The following is a 15,950-nucleotide window of genomic DNA, read 5'->3' on the forward strand; positions in this document are numbered from 1 at the left end:
TTTTTTTTCCTGTCTTTTGTCTTGCAGTTAACAAAGTTCCTTGAATTTGTGAGGGTTTTAAAATTTTATATCAAACAAATTAGACATACGTATAGGATGCCTAGTTACATTTGGTACATTTAGATTAGAGCAGACTGTGGTTTTCTGGGTGAACTCAGAGAGACACAACCAGGCAGGCTGCAGATCCCCAACCACAAACATAAACAAGTCATCTCTAACATCCACTGGCATTTCTGGAAAGACCACATGCCTCAGGACCTGCGGGAACAGAACGACCTTCCCGAGGGCCCAGGGCAGCGGCTCCAGTGATCTCACTTCTGAAGCATCAACATCGGCAGACACTGCCTCGCAGGCATGGAAAGGGGTGGGGGTGGGGGTGGGGGACGGAACTTCAATCTCGGCTCCTCCAGGCCTCAGATAAACTGAGGACAACTCATTCAGGGTGTGAGGGCTTCTAGTGCACTCAGTGTCTTGTGAGCCTACTAAGCGCAGGGCCACAGGTGAGTGCTATGGGTAGGAAGATGACAGAGGCACACGGAGGCTCAACGACAAGCAGGTCTGTGGAAGGAAGACAAGATGGTTCTAGAGAACTCTCAACAGGGGATGAGAAGGGAGCCCAGACTCTGATCAGGCCCTGGTCAGGGCGGGGCTAGATCCATGGAGACTGACCCCTCTGCATACTCCCAGATGCGCTGAGGGTGGGTGCTACCTCCACTCTGGGAGTGTTCGTTTACTTGCCAGTCCTGGGGTTTGAACTCAGGGGCCCTGTCCCTGGGCCTCTCGGTGCTCCAGGCTAGCACTCGGCCACTTGCGGCCTTTTCTGTGTATGGGGTGCTGCGGACTCGAACCCGGGGCCTCACGCGCGCGAGGCAGGCGCTCTGCCCCGCGCCGGTTTCCCAGGCCAGTCTGGGGGTTTCCTCCTCCCTTTCTCGTGTGGGTCTTGGCTGGACCTCGGCTGTCCTCGAGCTCGCGGGCTGCCGCAGTGGGGCTCTCTACCCCTCGAGCCCCGGCTCCGCTTCCCGCTTCAGACGGTGGAGTGCAGAAGGGCAGGCGCGGACGTGGCCGCCCGGGCAGGCTTTGAACCGCAGCCTCCGATCGCGGCCTCCTCCCCCGAGCCCGGGCCCGCCCGCGGCTGCCGCGGGAAGGCGGCTCCGGCGCGGGGCGGCCGGAGGGTCCCGGCGCCGCCGAGGCGCGGGGCGAGCCGGGCGGAGCCGGCCCCGACGACGCGCGGCCGCCGCACGGGCCCCCCGCGCCGGAAGCGGAAGCAGAGTCGCGTCGGGTGGGAAACCGGAACGGACGCATGGCGCAGGCTCGGCGCGCCCGCGCGACCCGGAAGCGAGCGCCGAAGCCCCGCCCCCGCCCGCCGAAGGCGCTGCCGGGAGACTCGCGACTTCCTTTCTGTGCTCGCGCTCGTCCCGGCGGCAGCAGCAGGTCGGCCGCGCGGCCTGGGCTTGGGGGAGGCCGGGCCGGGCCGGGCGGCGTGGGGTCCGCCGTGCCGGGGGCCCGGTGTCTGGGCCGGGCCGGGCCGCGTGGGGTCCGCCGTGCCGGGGGCCCGGTGTCTGGGCCGGGCGGCGTGGGGTCCGCCGTGCCTGGGGCCCGGTGTCTGGGCCGGGCCGGGCCGCGTGGGGTCCGCCGTGCCTGGGGCCCGGTGTCTGGGCCGGGCCGCGTGGGGTCCGCCGTGCCTGGGGCCCGGTGTCTGGGCCGGGCCGGGCCGCGTGGGGTCCGCCGTGCCTGGGGCCCGGTGTCTGAGCCGGGCCGCGTGGGGTCCGCCGTGCCTGGGGCCCGGTGTCTGGGCCGGGCCGCGTGGGGTCCGCCGTGCCTGGGGCCCGGTGTCTGAGCCGGGCCGGGCCGCGTGGGGTCCGCCGTGCCTGGGGCCCGGTGTCTGGGCCGGGCCGGGCCGGGCCGCGTGGGGTCCTCCGTGCCTGGGGCCCGGTGTCTGGGCCGGGCCGCGTGGGGTCCGCCGTGCCTGGGGCCCGGTGTCTGGGCCGGGCCGGGCCGCGTGGGGTCCACCGGGCCGGGGGCCCGGTGTCTGGGCCGGGCCGCGTGGGCTCCGCCGTGCCTGGGGCCTGGTGTCTGGGCCGGGCCGCGTGGGGTCCGCCGGGCCGCGGGGTGGGGTGGGGTGGCTGGTGTCTGGGCCGGGAGTGCGGCCTGGTTGGACTCATGGCGCCACGCGGTGATTTCGCAGGTGCGGCTTCAACATGCAGAACGACGCCGGCGAGTTCGTGGACCTGTACGTGCCGCGGAAGTGGTGAGTGCCGCCCCCCTCCTGCCCCCCTCCCCTCCCCGCCCGCCGCGGCCCTCCCTGCTCACCGCGCCTTCCTCTCCTTAGCTCCGCCAGCAACCGCATCATCGGTGCGAAGGACCACGCGTCCATCCAGATAAACGTGGCCGAGGTGAGCTGGGGAGCTTGGGCCTGGGCACCTTCATGCCGGCCACAGGCGAGCGCGAAGGGCGCCCCACTGAGTGGTTTTCCAATCTTTTGTGTAGGTCGACAGGGTCACAGGCAGGTTTAACGGCCAGTTTAAGACATACGGCATCTGCGGGGCCATTCGCAGGATGGTGAGTTTTCCCTGTTACCTCCTGGACCACTGGGTTTGGGCATTTGAACTTTGGGTGTGTTACGCCTTCCTCAGGCTGGAATGGGGTGTAGGCAGAGGAGTCTTGCTGCTTTCTCTTGGGGTGGCCCTGCTTTTGACTAGGAACTTATTGGTGGCTGCCCAGACTCGCTGGTGTGGTAGAAATGTGAGCTGACCGGTCCGTGGGACCCGTCAGCCCTGGTGGGAATATTCAGGACTTTCCCTTTACTTCTTTAAAGGGTGAGTCAGATGATTCCATTCTCCGACTGGCCAAGTGCGATGGCATTGTCTCAAAGTAAGTGGGGGGGGGGTCCTCACTTTTGGGCACAGTGGCCTGGGACTTCCCCAGAAACATGACGAGTATTGTTTTTCCCTTGTAGGAACTTCTAAGAGCTGGAAATTGGGAGTGTGGAGTATTTGTCATAAATAAAAGTGATAAACTTGTTCCTTCTGTGTGTGAATGGGACATAACTCCTGTGGGGCCAGAAATGGGGATGGCGCTCTGCTGAAAAGAGACAAATTGTCACATAATGCAAAACAAGATTTTACTTTAAGAAACACATCCATATGAAAACAATCTGACAAAAGGGTCAAGCGTTTTGAGGTCAGATACTTGCTCACTCACAAACATCTACAACCATTGCTGGGTGCTGAGGAAGGGCTACCATGGACACTGCTCTTGGTCTGGAGGATTGCAGGTTCAGATGTCATTTGGTTAAGTACTGGCTTTATTGTAGCAGCTCTCGGGTACCACAGAGGCCGTTCTTGGCTGTTTAGAAGGACAAGGGAAGCAGGGTTTCAAACACCAGCTTGGCAAATGACTAAATGCTACCACACACGTCACTACTGTACACTAGTTATCCGTCCTAAGGAGACATGGTTCCCCTGGGGGCAGGTTGTTGGCTACAGCAGAGTTTAGGAAGCCATCCTGCAGTTCCTGTGGTGGAGTGGCCCTGTGTTCTGGTGGCTGGACTGCTTTTCCCAGGGCAGGGTGTGTTCTGGGCATGCTGTGGTTCTCGGACGGTCTTTGACTTAAGAGTGAGGGCCCATGTGTCTCACTGTGCCCTTCCTGTGTGCTCTGGGCTGAAGTGAGGATGGGTGCCTCTGCCAAGGGCTGTGTGCGGCAGAACCATCTCCCCTGTACAGGAGCACAAGGGCCCATGCCTCCACAGCCTGCTGTGCCAGCCTGGTTTGTGAGGAAGACAGCTTGGCTCAGCGGCGAGGCTGATCTGCATGGAAAAACCCTGGGGGGACCTGTGGACCCTGCCGAGGGGAGGGGCGCGAGGACGGGGGCGTGGCCAGTCTGCCCGGGTGCGCGACCACCCAGGGCTGCAGCATGAGCCTGGTTTGGCGATGGGAGGTGTCCGGCACACCTCCAGCAGACCTAAACCAGGGTTTGTTCCCTTGGAGACCCAGAGAACCAAATCCTAAATAATAAATAGGTTTTCTTCCCCCCTCGTTGCAGTATTGCTTAGGGTAATTAAGAGCCGAGTCGTTTTCCTGAAGGCAGCAGCGTTTTCTGGCAGGAGGCAGAGGTGGGTCCTAGCGTGAGGTGGGCTGTCTGCAGAGCCCACGCGGGATTTCACAGTGACGTGAAGCTGGAACCGATGTCCAAGCGAGGAGAGACCAGAATAGACTAGGAGTAAGGTCTTGGTGGCTTAATCCAATACCGGGGCTACTGTGCTCATGTGGGGAGCCCTGGTAGGAGCTTGCTCAGATAGAGGTGGGGAGCGGGGCATGGATGCCAAGAAACGCCACATTTATAAGGAGATATCCAAGCTGGATCTTTCCATTGTCAAGCCTGGCAACATCAGTGTGTTCCTATTGTCTGGACGGCAGGTCCATCCTGGCCAGGTGGTTTGCAAAGTCAAGGCAAAGTGAGAAAGCCAAACTGGAACCCGGGACTCACCACCATGCCAGCAATATAAACCAGAGGTCCTGGTGACAGGTTGGTCTCAGTGGAGCCCACGTGTTCATGCCAGGAAAATTCTCAGTGCTCTTGGAGGGGCTGGGAGCTTTGGAATGAAGGCGACATCCCTCTCCAGGAAACGAAGATGAAGATGCCGGTGCGGGCTGTGACTGGGTGTGGGCGGGGCTTCCCTCCCTGCTGAGGGCCCCGGGCTAGAACTGCTGGGAGAGGCGTCTGTAGTGAGGTAACACTTGGTTCTCGGGGAGGTAAAGGGCCAGTTCCAAAGCCACCAGGACGGTGAACTCAAACCCGATGAGATCTCGCCTGTTGAGCCGGAATCTTTCCTCCAGCTTCTGCAGTGCAGGAGAAAGGAGCAGCAAGTTAGCCACCTTGACGCCCGGTCCCCCTCCGGGACGTCCGTGCCCCGGGCAGAGCCCCTGCACTCACGTCGATGAGCTGCTTCACTTCGCTCTTGCGGAGGTCGCTGCTGATTTTGGCGGCCAGCAGCACGCAGGCGCCGGCGCACAGCTTGCGGTTCTGCTTGTTGAGCTTGCCCTGCAGCACGAGCTTCTCGAAGTACACGTAGGCCATGGCCACCGTCGCGGGCTCCAGGCTGCACTCCTCCGACAGGTGCCGCATTTCCCGCTTCAAGCTGTGGGGGATGGGGGGGAAGCCGTCTCCGGGTCAGAGGCTGCACACAAAGTCCCTGGGTACAGGGTTTGTGGGTCTAGGCCAACCAGAGCCAGAACGGGAAACCCTAACTGAAAAAGAGCTAAAGGCCAGCGTGGCTCAGGTGGCAGAGCAGGTAGGTGTCTAGCAAGCCGGAGGCCTGGAGTTCCATGCCCAGCAGTGCGGGGCAGCTCAGCTCCAGGGCCCAGCCCGGGCCTCTGCCTGGCTCCTCCTCACCTCCTGATCTTGCTCAGCGTCAGCTTGATGTGAGGGAACTTCTCCTTAAAGGTTTCATTCATGTCCTTCTTGAGGTCTGCAGGCTTCACGTACTCAATCACGGTGGTCTGCAATGGGAGGACGTGGGTAAGGGGGGCTGGCATCTCAGAGGCAGATCCCCTCAGCCCGGGACAGGAGGCACACCCAGATCTCTGAGGACACAGGGGCTCAGAGTCCCATCTGTGTCCTTGGTGGGGAGGCCTAGGCCACAAGGCACCGAGGGCCTCAGGCAGGGTGCCCAGCTTGGCTCTGCCCTGCTGCTGCTCATGTGGGTGGGGACAGGCCTTGCTGTACCCCACTCCTTGGGCAGCGGCAGGGCGGGGCCCGCAGGCCAGGTGGAGGGCGCGCACCATGTGGGAGGCGAAGATGAGCACCCTCTTGTGCTTCCCACAGGGCCACTGCGGGTCGTCCAGGAGGTTGGGGTTGTACTCCAGCACGTCTCCTCCGTCACCTCCTGCAAGCAGATGCAGTTCCTCACCTGCGGGGCCTCTCTAGCACCGAGGGAGGAGGGGAGGCATGGCGGCACAGCTCCTGGGGCCCCTGGTCCTCCCTGCCCAGGGGCCCAGGGCTGGGTGAACAGAGAAACGTCCTGCCAGGCCCCTCTGGGCGGAGCCGGCTCTGTGTGTCCGCGGCCTCGCGGTCCTGGGACGGCTCGGGGAGTACCTAGTTCGGTGCTGGCTGGTGCTGACTGGGCGGGGGCAGGCTTGTGTCTGGCCCCGGGGGGAGCCCGGGGAATGCTGGGCCGAGGCTGTGGCGGCAGGCTGTGGCTGTCACTCTTGTGTGTGACCAGGGCATTGGTGGGGTACAGGAACTTTGCGTAAGACACAACCTGGAAAAGCAACCAGCAAGCTCTGCTTCCCTGGGGCCGCACAAGGCCCGGCGGGCGGCACAGCCATGGAGGACGCGCTGCGTGCTGGGGGGGAGGGGGCTGGGAGAGCCCCGCCCCGCCCCCCACTCAACACTGCACGCACACCAGCTTCCCACCCCCACTGGGGTCAACAGCCCCAAGGGGGGCTCAGGCGCAGGGGGCGCGGGGCAGGGCCGGCACAGGCTGGTGGCCTCGCGGGGCTCTCTCCGTGCGGGGGCCTCCTGCAGGGGCGTGGGGCCCCCGCGCAGCCCGGCTCCCACGCGCCGCCCCACCGGCCGCCCCTGGCCGCTTGCCTTGCCATCGGCTCCCAGCTCCACGCCTTCCAACTCAAAGACCATCTCGGAAGACACGGAGACGCCGCCGGACGGATGCCTCTGCTTCTGGCCGTCCACCCTGAGGTCACTGCAAGCACGGGAGGGCGAGGGTGCTGCAGCCCCACCGCCCCAGGCTGGAGGAGCCAGGCCCGCGCGGGAGCCCCGCTCCGGCGGCTCGGCCTGACCGCCCGCTCTGCGAAGCACGCACAGCCTATGGCGGGCGTGTGAAGGGCACGAGCGCGCCTCACGCCTGCTCCGTCCAGACACCCCTGCCCGACAGCTCCGGGGCATCTCCCAGCACCTACCTGCACTTGTGCCCGAATCTGCTTCCTGGTGTCTAACCCTTCACCGGCGGCCACACCCAGCAGCGGGCCGGGACCTTGAGGCCCGGTGTTTCCCTAACCCAGGCCCCCTCCCATGCCTCCTGCCATCCCATCCGGACAGCCATTTCCTTGCCTGAGTTACACTCAGGTCACAGGGCCGGGACTGGCCACAGGGGCTGGCAAGTGTGTCTTCCGAGCGGCAGGAACACTCGGGGTGACCCGGATACGGCAGCTGTGCAGACGCGGCCGGCTCCTGGCCCTGCAGCGGGTGGGGTGCTGCCCCAGAGCTAGACACAGGCCGCCCCCTCCCGGCCCCCCGCCCCCCCAGCCCCCCGGCCCGCGCTGCACCCATCCCACCTTCGGCTGCTGCCCGGTGCGTGCCTGCGTAAGCACGTACCTGATCCGCAGGCCTTCCCCATAGGGCAGCACGGAGAAGGCGGCACACAGGGAGCGCTTGGCACAGATGAGCACGATCCTGCGGGGCCGTGAGGGTCAGGGCGGGCCAGCAACTCTGTCCGGCATGGATCCGGGCCCGGGACACTGCTCGGGTGCCCGGGCCCACCGGTTCCCCAGCCCCCGCCCCGCCCATGGGCCCGGAGGCCTCGTGCACCCCCAGGCAGCCGACGGCCCTGAGGTCAGGCCTCCTCTCCGCCAGAGAGCACAGGACCCCCAGGGACGGGGTGGGCCGTGGCGGTGGGGGCTGGCTCCCAGGGACCCAGCCTGCACCCAAAGGCTCAGAGGGTACCCCGCCGCAGCCCCAGGCCGGCTGTGTGCTGTTACCTGCTGTTCCTTGTGTCATACTGCCTCATATTTTTGATGAAGTGTGTTTTCTTCAGGCCTTTGTGTCTTGGGGACCCGGATGCATGCTTGGTTCTGCAAGGTACAAAAGCAGGTAGTCCTAGGCCTGGGGGGTGGGGGGATATTAGAGGACAGGGCCTGGGGTGTGGGGTTCGTACCTCTGTACGGAGGCGCAGCCCACTGCATCTTCTAGAAATTCCAGGGAGCAGCGCTGGGAGGTGATCCGTCTCCTGCGAGGAAGAACTGTGTCAGGACCGCCCGCACCACTGAGCTTCCTGGACACAGCTGCCCAGGGCAGCCCCCTCCACAGCAGGGGCCCCGAGGCAGCCCCCGTCCACAGCAGGGGCCCCGAGGCAGCCCCCCTCCACAGTAGGGGCTCCGGGCCACCCTGGGGTCCTGTGCCGGTCTGCGGCCAAGGTCCTGCCGGGGAAGCCAGGAGAATCTGCTGCTCCCAGGCTGAGAGCTGCCCAAGCAGCCGAGCCACAGTCCCGCTGGGGGACAGAGGCGTGACAGCCGGTGCTGAGGCCGCCCACGGGGGCAGGAGGACGGCACACTCCCTGCCGCGGCCAGCGCGGCCCCACCAGGGCCTGGACGGCGGTGCCTCTACTCCATCCTCCCTCCCTCAGCCCAGGCGCACATCCTCAACGAAAGGCAAAACAACACAGAACAGCAGCCCTGGAGGAGGCCAGTGACCCTGCAGTGACCCTGCAGTGACCCTGGCACCCAGGTCAGCGTGAGTCACGTGACAAGGAGGGTCCCACAGCGCAGAGGTCCAGCCCTTTCCTCCCGCCCCCCCCCCCCGTCCAGTACTGAGGACCCACGCCAGGACCTCACGCATGCCAAGCGTGCGCCTGCCCTGGACGCCCCCCACCTCCGTGTCACCCCTGACCCCGGGAGAGGCGGAGCACCGTGCGGGCCTGCTCGGAATCACCAAGGCCACCCCTCCATCGGCAGGGAGACTCCTGCCCCCCGAGCCACAGAGGTACTCGGGGTGGGCCCCAGGAAGTGAAGACCCCCGGGACGAGCCACGCGGAGGACCCCGCCCAGGACCCGGCACTGGCCGCTGTCAGCGCAGGAGCGAGCCGTGTCCCCCCCGCCCCACGCGGAGAGGGGCTCAGGTGGGGCCCATGGGCGAGGCCGCAAGGCTGTGCGGGCAGAGCCGGGGGCGGAGACTGCCAAGCTTCCTGCCTTTCCCTGTACCCGGCCAGAGCCAAGACACACAAGGTGGCCCCGAGTTCAGAACGCCGGGGAAGGGGCCAACGCTGTGACCTTGCTGTTTTAGGAAAGCCACGCCACCGGTGAGGCCAGTGGGGGGCCAGGAGTGGCTGGTGTGGGTGCGGGTGGTGGCGGGCGCGGGTGCGGGTGGTGGCCGGCGCGGGTGCGGGTGGTGGCCGGCGCGGGTGCGGGTGGTGGCCGGCGCGGGTGCGGGTGGTGGCCGGTGCGGGTGCGGGTGGTGGCCGGCGCGGGTGCGGGTGGTGGCCGGTGCGGGTGCGGGTGGTGGCCGGCGCGGGTGCGGGTGGTGGCGGGCGCGGGTGCGGGTGGTGGCGGGCGCGGGTGCGGGTGGTGGCCGGCGCGGGTGCGGGTGGTGGTGGGCGCGGGTGCGGGTGGTGGTCGGCGCGGGTGCGGGTGGTGGCGGGCGCGGGTGCGGGTGGTGGCCGGCGCGGGTGCGGGTGGTGGCGGGCGCGGGTGCGGGTGGTGGCCGGCGCGGGTGCGGGTGGTGGCCGGCGCGGGTGCGGGTGCGGGTGGTGGCCGGCGCGGGTGCGGGTGCGGGTGCGGGTGGTGGCCGGCGCGGGTGCGGGTGCGGGTGCGGGTGGTGGCCGGCGCGGGTGCGGGTGGTGGCCGGCGCGGGTGCGGGTGCGGGTGCGGGTGGTGGCCGGCGCGGGTGCGGGTGCGGGTGCGGGTGGTGGCCGGCGCGGGTGCGGGTGGTGGCCGGCGCGGGTGCGGGTGCGGGTGCGGGTGGTGGCCGGCGCGGGTGCGGGTGGTGGCCGGCGCGGGTGCGGGTGCGGGTGGTGGCCGGCGCGGGTGCGGGTGCGGGTGCGGGTGGTGGCCGGCGCGGGTGCGGGTGCGGGTGCGGGTGGTGGCCGGCGCGGGTGCGGGTGCGGGTGCGGGTGGTGGCCGGCGCGGGTGCGGGTGCGGGTGCGGGTGGTGGCCGGCGCGGGTGCGGGTGGTGGCCGGCGCGGGTGCGGGTGCGGGTGCGGGTGGTGGCCGGCGCGGGTGTGGGTGCTGGTGGGTGGCCGGCACGGGCGCGGGTGCGGGTGCGGGTGCGGGTGGTGGCCGGCGCGGGTGCGGGTGCGGGTGCGGGTGGTGGCCGGCGCGGGTGCGGGTGCGGGTGCGGGTGGTGGCCGGCGCGGGTGTGGGTGCTGGTGGGTGGCCGGCACGGGCGCGGGTGGTGGCGGTGGGGGGAGGTGCGGCCATGTGCTACTGCGCTGGGCCCTCTCTGCTCTGGAGGAGGTGCGGAGCGGGGGCCGCCGGGGGTGTGGAGACCAGCCACGGGCGCGTGGAGTCAGAGCCCAGCCACGGGCGCGTGGAGTCAGAGCCCAGCCACGGGCGCGTGGAGTCAGAGCCCAGCCACGGGCGCGTGGAGTCAGAGCCCAGCCACGGGCGCGTGGAGTCAGAGCCCAGCCACGGGCGCGTGGAGTCAGAGCCCAGCCACGGGCGCGTGGAGTCAGAGCCCAGCCACGGGCGCGTGGAGTCAGAGCCCAGCCACGGGCGCGTGGAGTCAGAGCCCAGCCACGGGCGCGTGGAGTCAGAGCCCAGCCACGGGCGCGTGGAGTCAGAGCCCAGCCACGGGCGCGTGGAGTCAGAGCCCAGCCACGGGCGCGTGGAGTCAGAGCCCAGCCACGGGCGCGTGGAGTCAGAGCCCAGCCACGGGCGCGTGGAGTCAGAGCCCAGCCACGGGCGCGTGGAGTCAGAGCCCAGCCACGGGCGCGTGGAGTCAGAGCCCAGCCACGGGCGCGTGGAGTCAGAGCCCAGCCACGGGCGCGTGGAGTCAGAGCCATCGGCCCAAGGACCTCTTAGGAACCTGGCGAGCAGAGCTGCGGGCTGCAGTCCCGGGCAGCCGTTCCAGGAGGCAACGCACACACTGCCGCACGCACACTCCTAACACCCACCTGACGCCAACCGGCTGTGGCGGAGACAGGCCCGAGTCTGGTCGTGGGGTCCCTCTCTGAGTAGGGGGGGTAGTCTGTGTCGTGGGGACCTCTCTGAGTGGGGGGAGTCTGTTGTGGGGTCCCTCTCTGAGGGGGGGGAGTCTGTGTCGTGGGGTCCCTGAGTGTGGGGGGGAGTCTGTGTCGTGGGGTCCCTCTCTGTGGGGGGGAGTCTGTGTTGTGGGGTCCCTCTCTGAGGGTTGGGGGAGTCTGTGTCGTGGGGTCCCTCTCTGAGGGTTGGGGGGAGTCTGTGTCGTGGGGTCCCTCTCTGAGTGGGGGGGAGTCTGTCATGGGGTCCCTCTCTGAGTGGGGGGGAGTCTGTCATGGGGTCCCTCTCTGAGGGTTGGGGGGAGTCTGTGTCGTGGGGTCCCTCTCTGTGGGGGGGAGTCTGTGTCGTGGGGTCCCTCTCTGTGGGGGGGAGTCTGTGTCGTGGGGTCCCTCTCTGGGGGGGTAGTCTGTGTCGTGGGGTCCCTCTCTGGGGGGGTAGTCTGTGTCGTGGGGTCCCTCTCTGTGGGGGGGAGTCTGTGTCGTGGGGTCCCTCTCTGAGGGTTGGGGCAGTCTGTCCTGAGGTCCCTCCTGGGAGGGGGCAGCTGTGTTTTTGAGGTCCCTCCTGGGGACGGCCAGCCTGGCGTGCTCCAGGCGCACCTCTAATTCCCTGCCCGCCTGGGGCTCCTGCCCGCCCGGGGCCTCATTTGCGGCTGCGGCGGAGCCTGGCGCCACTGTGTCCTGGTCACTCTAGGGACGCGGTGCTCTTCTCAGCGGCTCACACAATCTGTCCCCAGATGGTGCGCAGATCGCTTCCCCTGTGGCTTCGCTCTCCTTCCTGGGGAGCATTTTCTGTTGAACTCTATCCCACAATTCGACCAGGTGGGCACTGCTCCCACTCAGCTTGGGGGGGGGAGCCGCGGCACGGAGCCATTCAGCAAGTTGCCTAGGGTCACACAGCTGGGAAGGGGGGAACAGGGGCCGGAGGCCACGTGGAGGAGGGCGGGAGGGCACCGCAGGAGCAGGGGTGGCGCGTGGGGTGGGTGCCGGGGCCAGGGCACGGGCCGTACCTGAGTTCCACATACCCCACCAGAATAACAGGTCCAGCGAGTGGACCCAACGCCTCTCGGCGCAGAAGGCTGGGCAGCTGGCCTGGCCTGACGTCCCCCGCGGCCCCTGCTGCTGACGGCGCCTCCCTGACCAGGCCACACGAGGCCCTTCACCTTAGCCGCCTAGGGCGGCCTCCTCGCCCGGTCACCAGAGCCAGCAGAGGCCCGGCAGTCTTTCCTCATAGGCTGAGGACTACAAAAGGTGACCCCGGCCATGCAGGCGTGGGGTGGAGTCACCTGCCGGAAGCCACACGAGGGCGCTGTTGAAACACCCGCGGTGAAGGCGGGGGGGGGGGGGGGTGCTCTCAGCCTGCCCCTCGCTGGCCCGCGGCCCCAGACTAGCCCTGGGGGCAGCGCAGCATCCTGGGCCGGGCAGGCCTGGACAGGACTTGCGTGACACCCTGTGCTCCGAGTCCAGCCCGAGCATCATGCCTGGCTGTCACGGCCTTCAGGGCACTCGCACCCAGAGCAGGGAAGCCAGCGCAGGTCAGCAGAGGCCTGGGGGTCCTGCAGGTCCACAAGGGGAAAGGACACGAGGGCCGGGAGCAGGGCCTGTGCGCTGCCGCCCCGGGGTCCAGCCTTCGCCGGCCACCTTAGCGGTTTCCAGACAGAGGGCAACGAGGCCCATCCGCATTGTAAGCAAAGTGCTGGCGCAAGGCTGCACCCGGCTCCGCCCAGACAGACGCTGGGCGCCAGGTGACTTCGCGCTGACTCTGGACTTTGCTCCAGATGAGCAGCACAGAGACCCCTGGGCCTCAAGCTGCACCGGGGATCTGCTGGACGCACCCGACAGCCAAGAGCAAGTCCTTTCACCTGCGGGGCCACCTTTTCCCTTTACTAGCACACTGGCACTAAGAAGTACGGGAGCAACAGTGCTGTGTGATGAACCAGTGCCCCCGGAAAGACACCCCCAAGGTCCTAACTCCAGAAGCTACGACTGGGGCACGCGCTGGAAACAGGAGAAGGAGAGGGTGACGGCTGCATCCTCACAAGACGAGGTGGCAGAGACACACGAGGGAGGAGCAGCGCAGCACAAGCCACGGGGTGCCCGCAGCCAGCGGGAGCTCGCAGAGGCAGGAAGGCGCCCACGGACCACGCCCCGACGCTGGTCTCCACAGCTGGGGAGCACGTGGTTGCCACCTTTGTGGCGCTTCGCCGCTGCAGTCTCCAGACTCACCTGAGCTCAGTGTGCTCCGGGGTGTCATCGTATTAAGATGACATCAGAAATCGTTGTGTGACACAACAAGGGTTCTCATTTCCCCCACTGGCTTGGCAGAGAAGGAGGGGCCCCAGGCTGCAGAGTGCTGCTATGGGTCTCACTGAACCCCTGGTGTCAACGGACTCAAAGTGCTACGTGTGAACCCATTGGTTCTTTAGAGAGGCCTTTCCAGTCTCAAGATCACAGCCCTAGGGGCTGGGAATGTGGCCTAGTGGTAGAGTGCTCGCCTCGTATACATGAAGCCCTGGGTTCCATTCCCCAGCACCACATATACAGAAAACGGCCAGAAGGGGCGCTGTGGCTCAAGAGGTAGAGTGCTAGCCTGGAGCAAAAAGAAAAAAGAAAAAAAAAAAACCCAGGGACAGTGCTCAGGCCCTGAGTTCAAGCCCCAGGACTGGCAAAAAAAAAAAAAAGATCACAGCACTACTGACCAGTGGAACGGGGAATGGAGGCCAGAGTTTGCTCAGAGCAGTCCTCAGGCATAATCTCCGGGAAGTTCGGCGTTCTCTTCCTCTCCTAACATCCGTGCTGTTGGGATTCCACAGCGGGAGGCTGGAGCACAGAGGGGCAGCCCTCTTCCTAACATCCGTGCTGTTGGGATTCCGCAGCCGCAGGCTGGAGCACAGCGGGGCAGCCCTCTTCCTAAGGGCCTGTGCCCATCGAGGAAGCGCAACAGGGCAGCGACCAACTGGGCAGCAGAGCCCAAGGACAAGTGGGGGGGGGCACCCACACCAGCAGCGGAGGAAGGCAGGCCACGAGACGAAGGAGACACTCCGGGGACCTGAAGAACGGCCAAGAGCCCCCCCCCCCCCACACCCCAGGGAAGTAGGCGCATACCTCCTCATAAAGGTGACGCAACATGATGTGGTCACACTGGCCCCGCCCCTCACACCCTCTCACTCCAAACGACAGGAGGCCTGCTGGTCTCTGCGCACACAGCGGTGCCAGGGCTCTTTGCTAAGGGACGTAATACACCTGCTCTGTGCACTCATGGGACTGAGGAAGAGAGGGCTCAGCTCCGAGCCCGGCTGTGCCTGGCGGCCTCCCTCGGGGCCTTGGAGGGCCATGCTGCGGCCCGGCAGTGAACAGCTCTGTCTCTGTCCGAAGGGGCTGTGCACACCAAGTGCCCTTGACCCCAGGTGGCTCTTCTAAGGCTCCTCAGGGCGGTGGGGGAATCCAGCAGGCACCCCTTTTGGCCAGGTGCCAGGTAGGTCAGACTGGTGACCTCAGCAAGTTCAGAGCCATCCTCTGGCCACTCGGAAACAGGCGGGATCTGAGGTCAGAATCTCAGACTCCATTCTGGGCTCACCCTTCCCTATCTAAGACCTCCAAGAAACCGCACGGCTGTGACTGGCCTGGGGGCCAGCAATGACCTCCAGGTAGGCACAAGGAGCTAGGGTGGCCACCAGCCCAGCACACCCCAGTGTGGCCCTCATCCCTCGCGGGCTCCCCGGGCAGAGCCCACAGCAGGGGCTGACTTGCGTCCAGCACAAGATCCGTGGCAGCCTCAGTGTGAGCTGAGGGAGCGCGCTGGTGGGCAGGGCACAGGGCGCCTGGCTGCTAGGGCCATCTGGACAGGGGATGGAGCTGAGGGCGGTGCCCTGTGCAAGGCCGAAGGGCTTCCGGAGATGAACCGGGCCCGGGGAGGGGCCAGGTGGAGGGCCAGGATTCAGCAAGGTGACAGGGGCAAAGAAACCACAAGTAGGGTGGTGGGAGGGGAGGCCCGGCCAGGGGCGGAGGGCTCTGAGAAGGGCGGAGCGGACCCCCCGTGGAGGCGGGCAGGGCCCTGGGTTTGGGGTACACAGGTACAGGAGGCCCGAACTCGCGTCCAGAGGCCCAGACCTCACCTCGGTGTCCCGGACTGACCGTCCGGGTCGCCCCTGCCCCAGCCTGGGGGCCGCCCCGCGCCACCCTGACTCCCGCACCCGGGTCGGCCGCGCCCGGCGCCCCGACCCCGGGGGCAGGTGGGACCCAGGCCCGTCCGCCCCAGCACCGGGCCGATGGGCCCCGCGGCGCTCGGGTCACCGGCCCGCCCGGCGCGGGCCGCCCCGCCTCCTCCCCGGACCACTCACCTCGGGCGCTGCCCCTCCAGGCCGAGGCTGGCGGGCGCCGCGGTGGGGCTGAGCAGGCCCTGGGGCGCGGGCGGCGGGGCGGGCGGCTCGCGGGGCTCGGCGGGCGGCTCGCGGGGCTCGGCGGGGGGCGGCGGCGGCGGCGGCGGCGGCAGGGGCGGCGGCGGCGGGGGCTTCTCGCCCCGGAGGCCCAGGCTCGGCGGCCGCCCGTCCAGGGAGATGTTGTTGAGGAAGAAGAGCGCGGCCTGGCGGCGCCGCGAGTCCCCGCGCCTCCGCGGCGCGGGCGGCGGGTTGCGGGCGGCGGGCGCGGGCCTGGCGGGGCCGGGGGCCGGGCCCGGAGCTCCTCCCGCCGCGGCCGCGGCCATGCTCGAGTGCGCCGCCGCGCCGCGCCGCCTCGCCGCCGCCTATTGGCCGCGCCGCGCCTCCATGCAAATATAGCGCCCTCGCGCCCGCCTATTGGCCACGGCGCGCCCACATGCAAATGAGGCGTCGCCGCGCTCGCCCATTGGCTGGAGCCGCACGCGGGGCGGGCGCCGGGTCCCGGAACTCCTCCAGGTCCTCGGGGCGGTTTGGACGCCCCCCCCCCCGCCCCGGGGCAGGGGCGCCCAGAACCGCGGGGTGGGGCTCGGGAGGGGCCCGGGGCGGGGCTGCCGGCGGCGCCCGCGGTTGGGGCCCCGCCCGGGCGGCCA

At 67.6% G+C, this 15,950-nt stretch overlaps 2 protein-coding genes and 1 long non-coding RNA gene across 3 annotated transcripts; 2 read left to right on the forward strand and 1 right to left on the reverse strand.

Annotated features, from left to right (window-relative positions):
• The first annotated feature begins 1,311 nt into the window (after window positions 1-1,311).
• On the forward strand, window positions 1,312-3,020 carry Rps21 (ribosomal protein S21). The gene is made up of 6 exons (XM_048349702.1): window positions 1,312-1,431; window positions 2,186-2,248; window positions 2,330-2,393; window positions 2,488-2,559; window positions 2,816-2,871; window positions 2,957-3,020. Exons 2-6 carry the CDS (start codon window positions 2,199-2,201, stop codon window positions 2,964-2,966), a joined length of 252 nt encoding a protein of 83 aa, XP_048205659.1. The 5' UTR covers window positions 1,312-1,431; window positions 2,186-2,198; the 3' UTR covers window positions 2,967-3,020.
• An 82-nt stretch (window positions 3,021-3,102) lies between these two features.
• Window positions 3,103-15,629, reverse strand: LOC125353943 (CDK5 and ABL1 enzyme substrate 2). The gene is made up of 10 exons (XM_048349701.1): window positions 15,265-15,629; window positions 7,892-7,963; window positions 7,716-7,808; window positions 7,333-7,410; window positions 6,592-6,700; window positions 6,094-6,259; window positions 5,781-5,884; window positions 5,392-5,498; window positions 4,933-5,137; window positions 3,103-4,838 (listed from the first exon to the last, which is right to left on the reverse strand). The coding sequence occupies exons 1-10, from the start codon at window positions 15,624-15,626 to the stop codon at window positions 4,698-4,700; spliced, it is 1,437 nt and encodes a 478-aa protein (XP_048205658.1). The 5' UTR covers window positions 15,627-15,629; the 3' UTR covers window positions 3,103-4,697.
• On the forward strand, window positions 13,276-14,441 carry LOC125353945. Its single transcript, XR_007211378.1, has 3 exons — window positions 13,276-13,286; window positions 13,500-13,506; window positions 14,317-14,441. It is a non-coding gene; the product is annotated as an uncharacterized LOC125353945 (long non-coding RNA).
• Window positions 15,630-15,950: the final 321 nt, after the last annotated feature.

The sequence above is a fragment of the Perognathus longimembris genome, chromosome 6 (genome assembly GCF_023159225.1).
Source record: "Perognathus longimembris pacificus isolate PPM17 chromosome 6, ASM2315922v1, whole genome shotgun sequence".
NCBI classification, from domain to species: domain Eukaryota; kingdom Metazoa; phylum Chordata; class Mammalia; order Rodentia; family Heteromyidae; genus Perognathus; species Perognathus longimembris.

What these genes read in the sequence shown, in the direction of transcription:
- Rps21 (XM_048349702.1), top strand. Translation starts at nt 2,199, where the DNA reads ATGCAGAACGACGCCGGCGAGTTCGTGGACCTGTACGTGCCGCGGAAG. An exon ending in TCCAGATAAACGTGGCCGAG is followed by an intron (nt 2,394 to 2,487) that starts GTGAGCTGGGGA and finishes TCTTTTGTGTAG; the next exon opens with GTCGACAGGGTCACAGGCAG. An exon ending in GCGGGGCCATTCGCAGGATG is followed by an intron (nt 2,560 to 2,815) that starts GTGAGTTTTCCC and finishes ACTTCTTTAAAG; the next exon opens with GGTGAGTCAGATGATTCCAT.
- LOC125353943 (XM_048349701.1), bottom strand. Translation starts at nt 15,626, where the DNA reads ATGGCCGCGGCCGCGGCGGGAGGAGCTCCGGGCCCGGCCCCCGGCCCC. An exon ending in GGCTGCGCCTCCGTACAGAG is followed by an intron (nt 7,809 to 7,891) that starts GTACGAACCCCA and finishes TGTACCTTGCAG; the next exon opens with AACCAAGCATGCATCCGGGT. An exon ending in AGCTGGGAGCCGATGGCAAG is followed by an intron (nt 6,260 to 6,591) that starts GCAAGCGGCCAG and finishes TTGCTTTTCCAG; the next exon opens with GTTGTGTCTTACGCAAAGTT.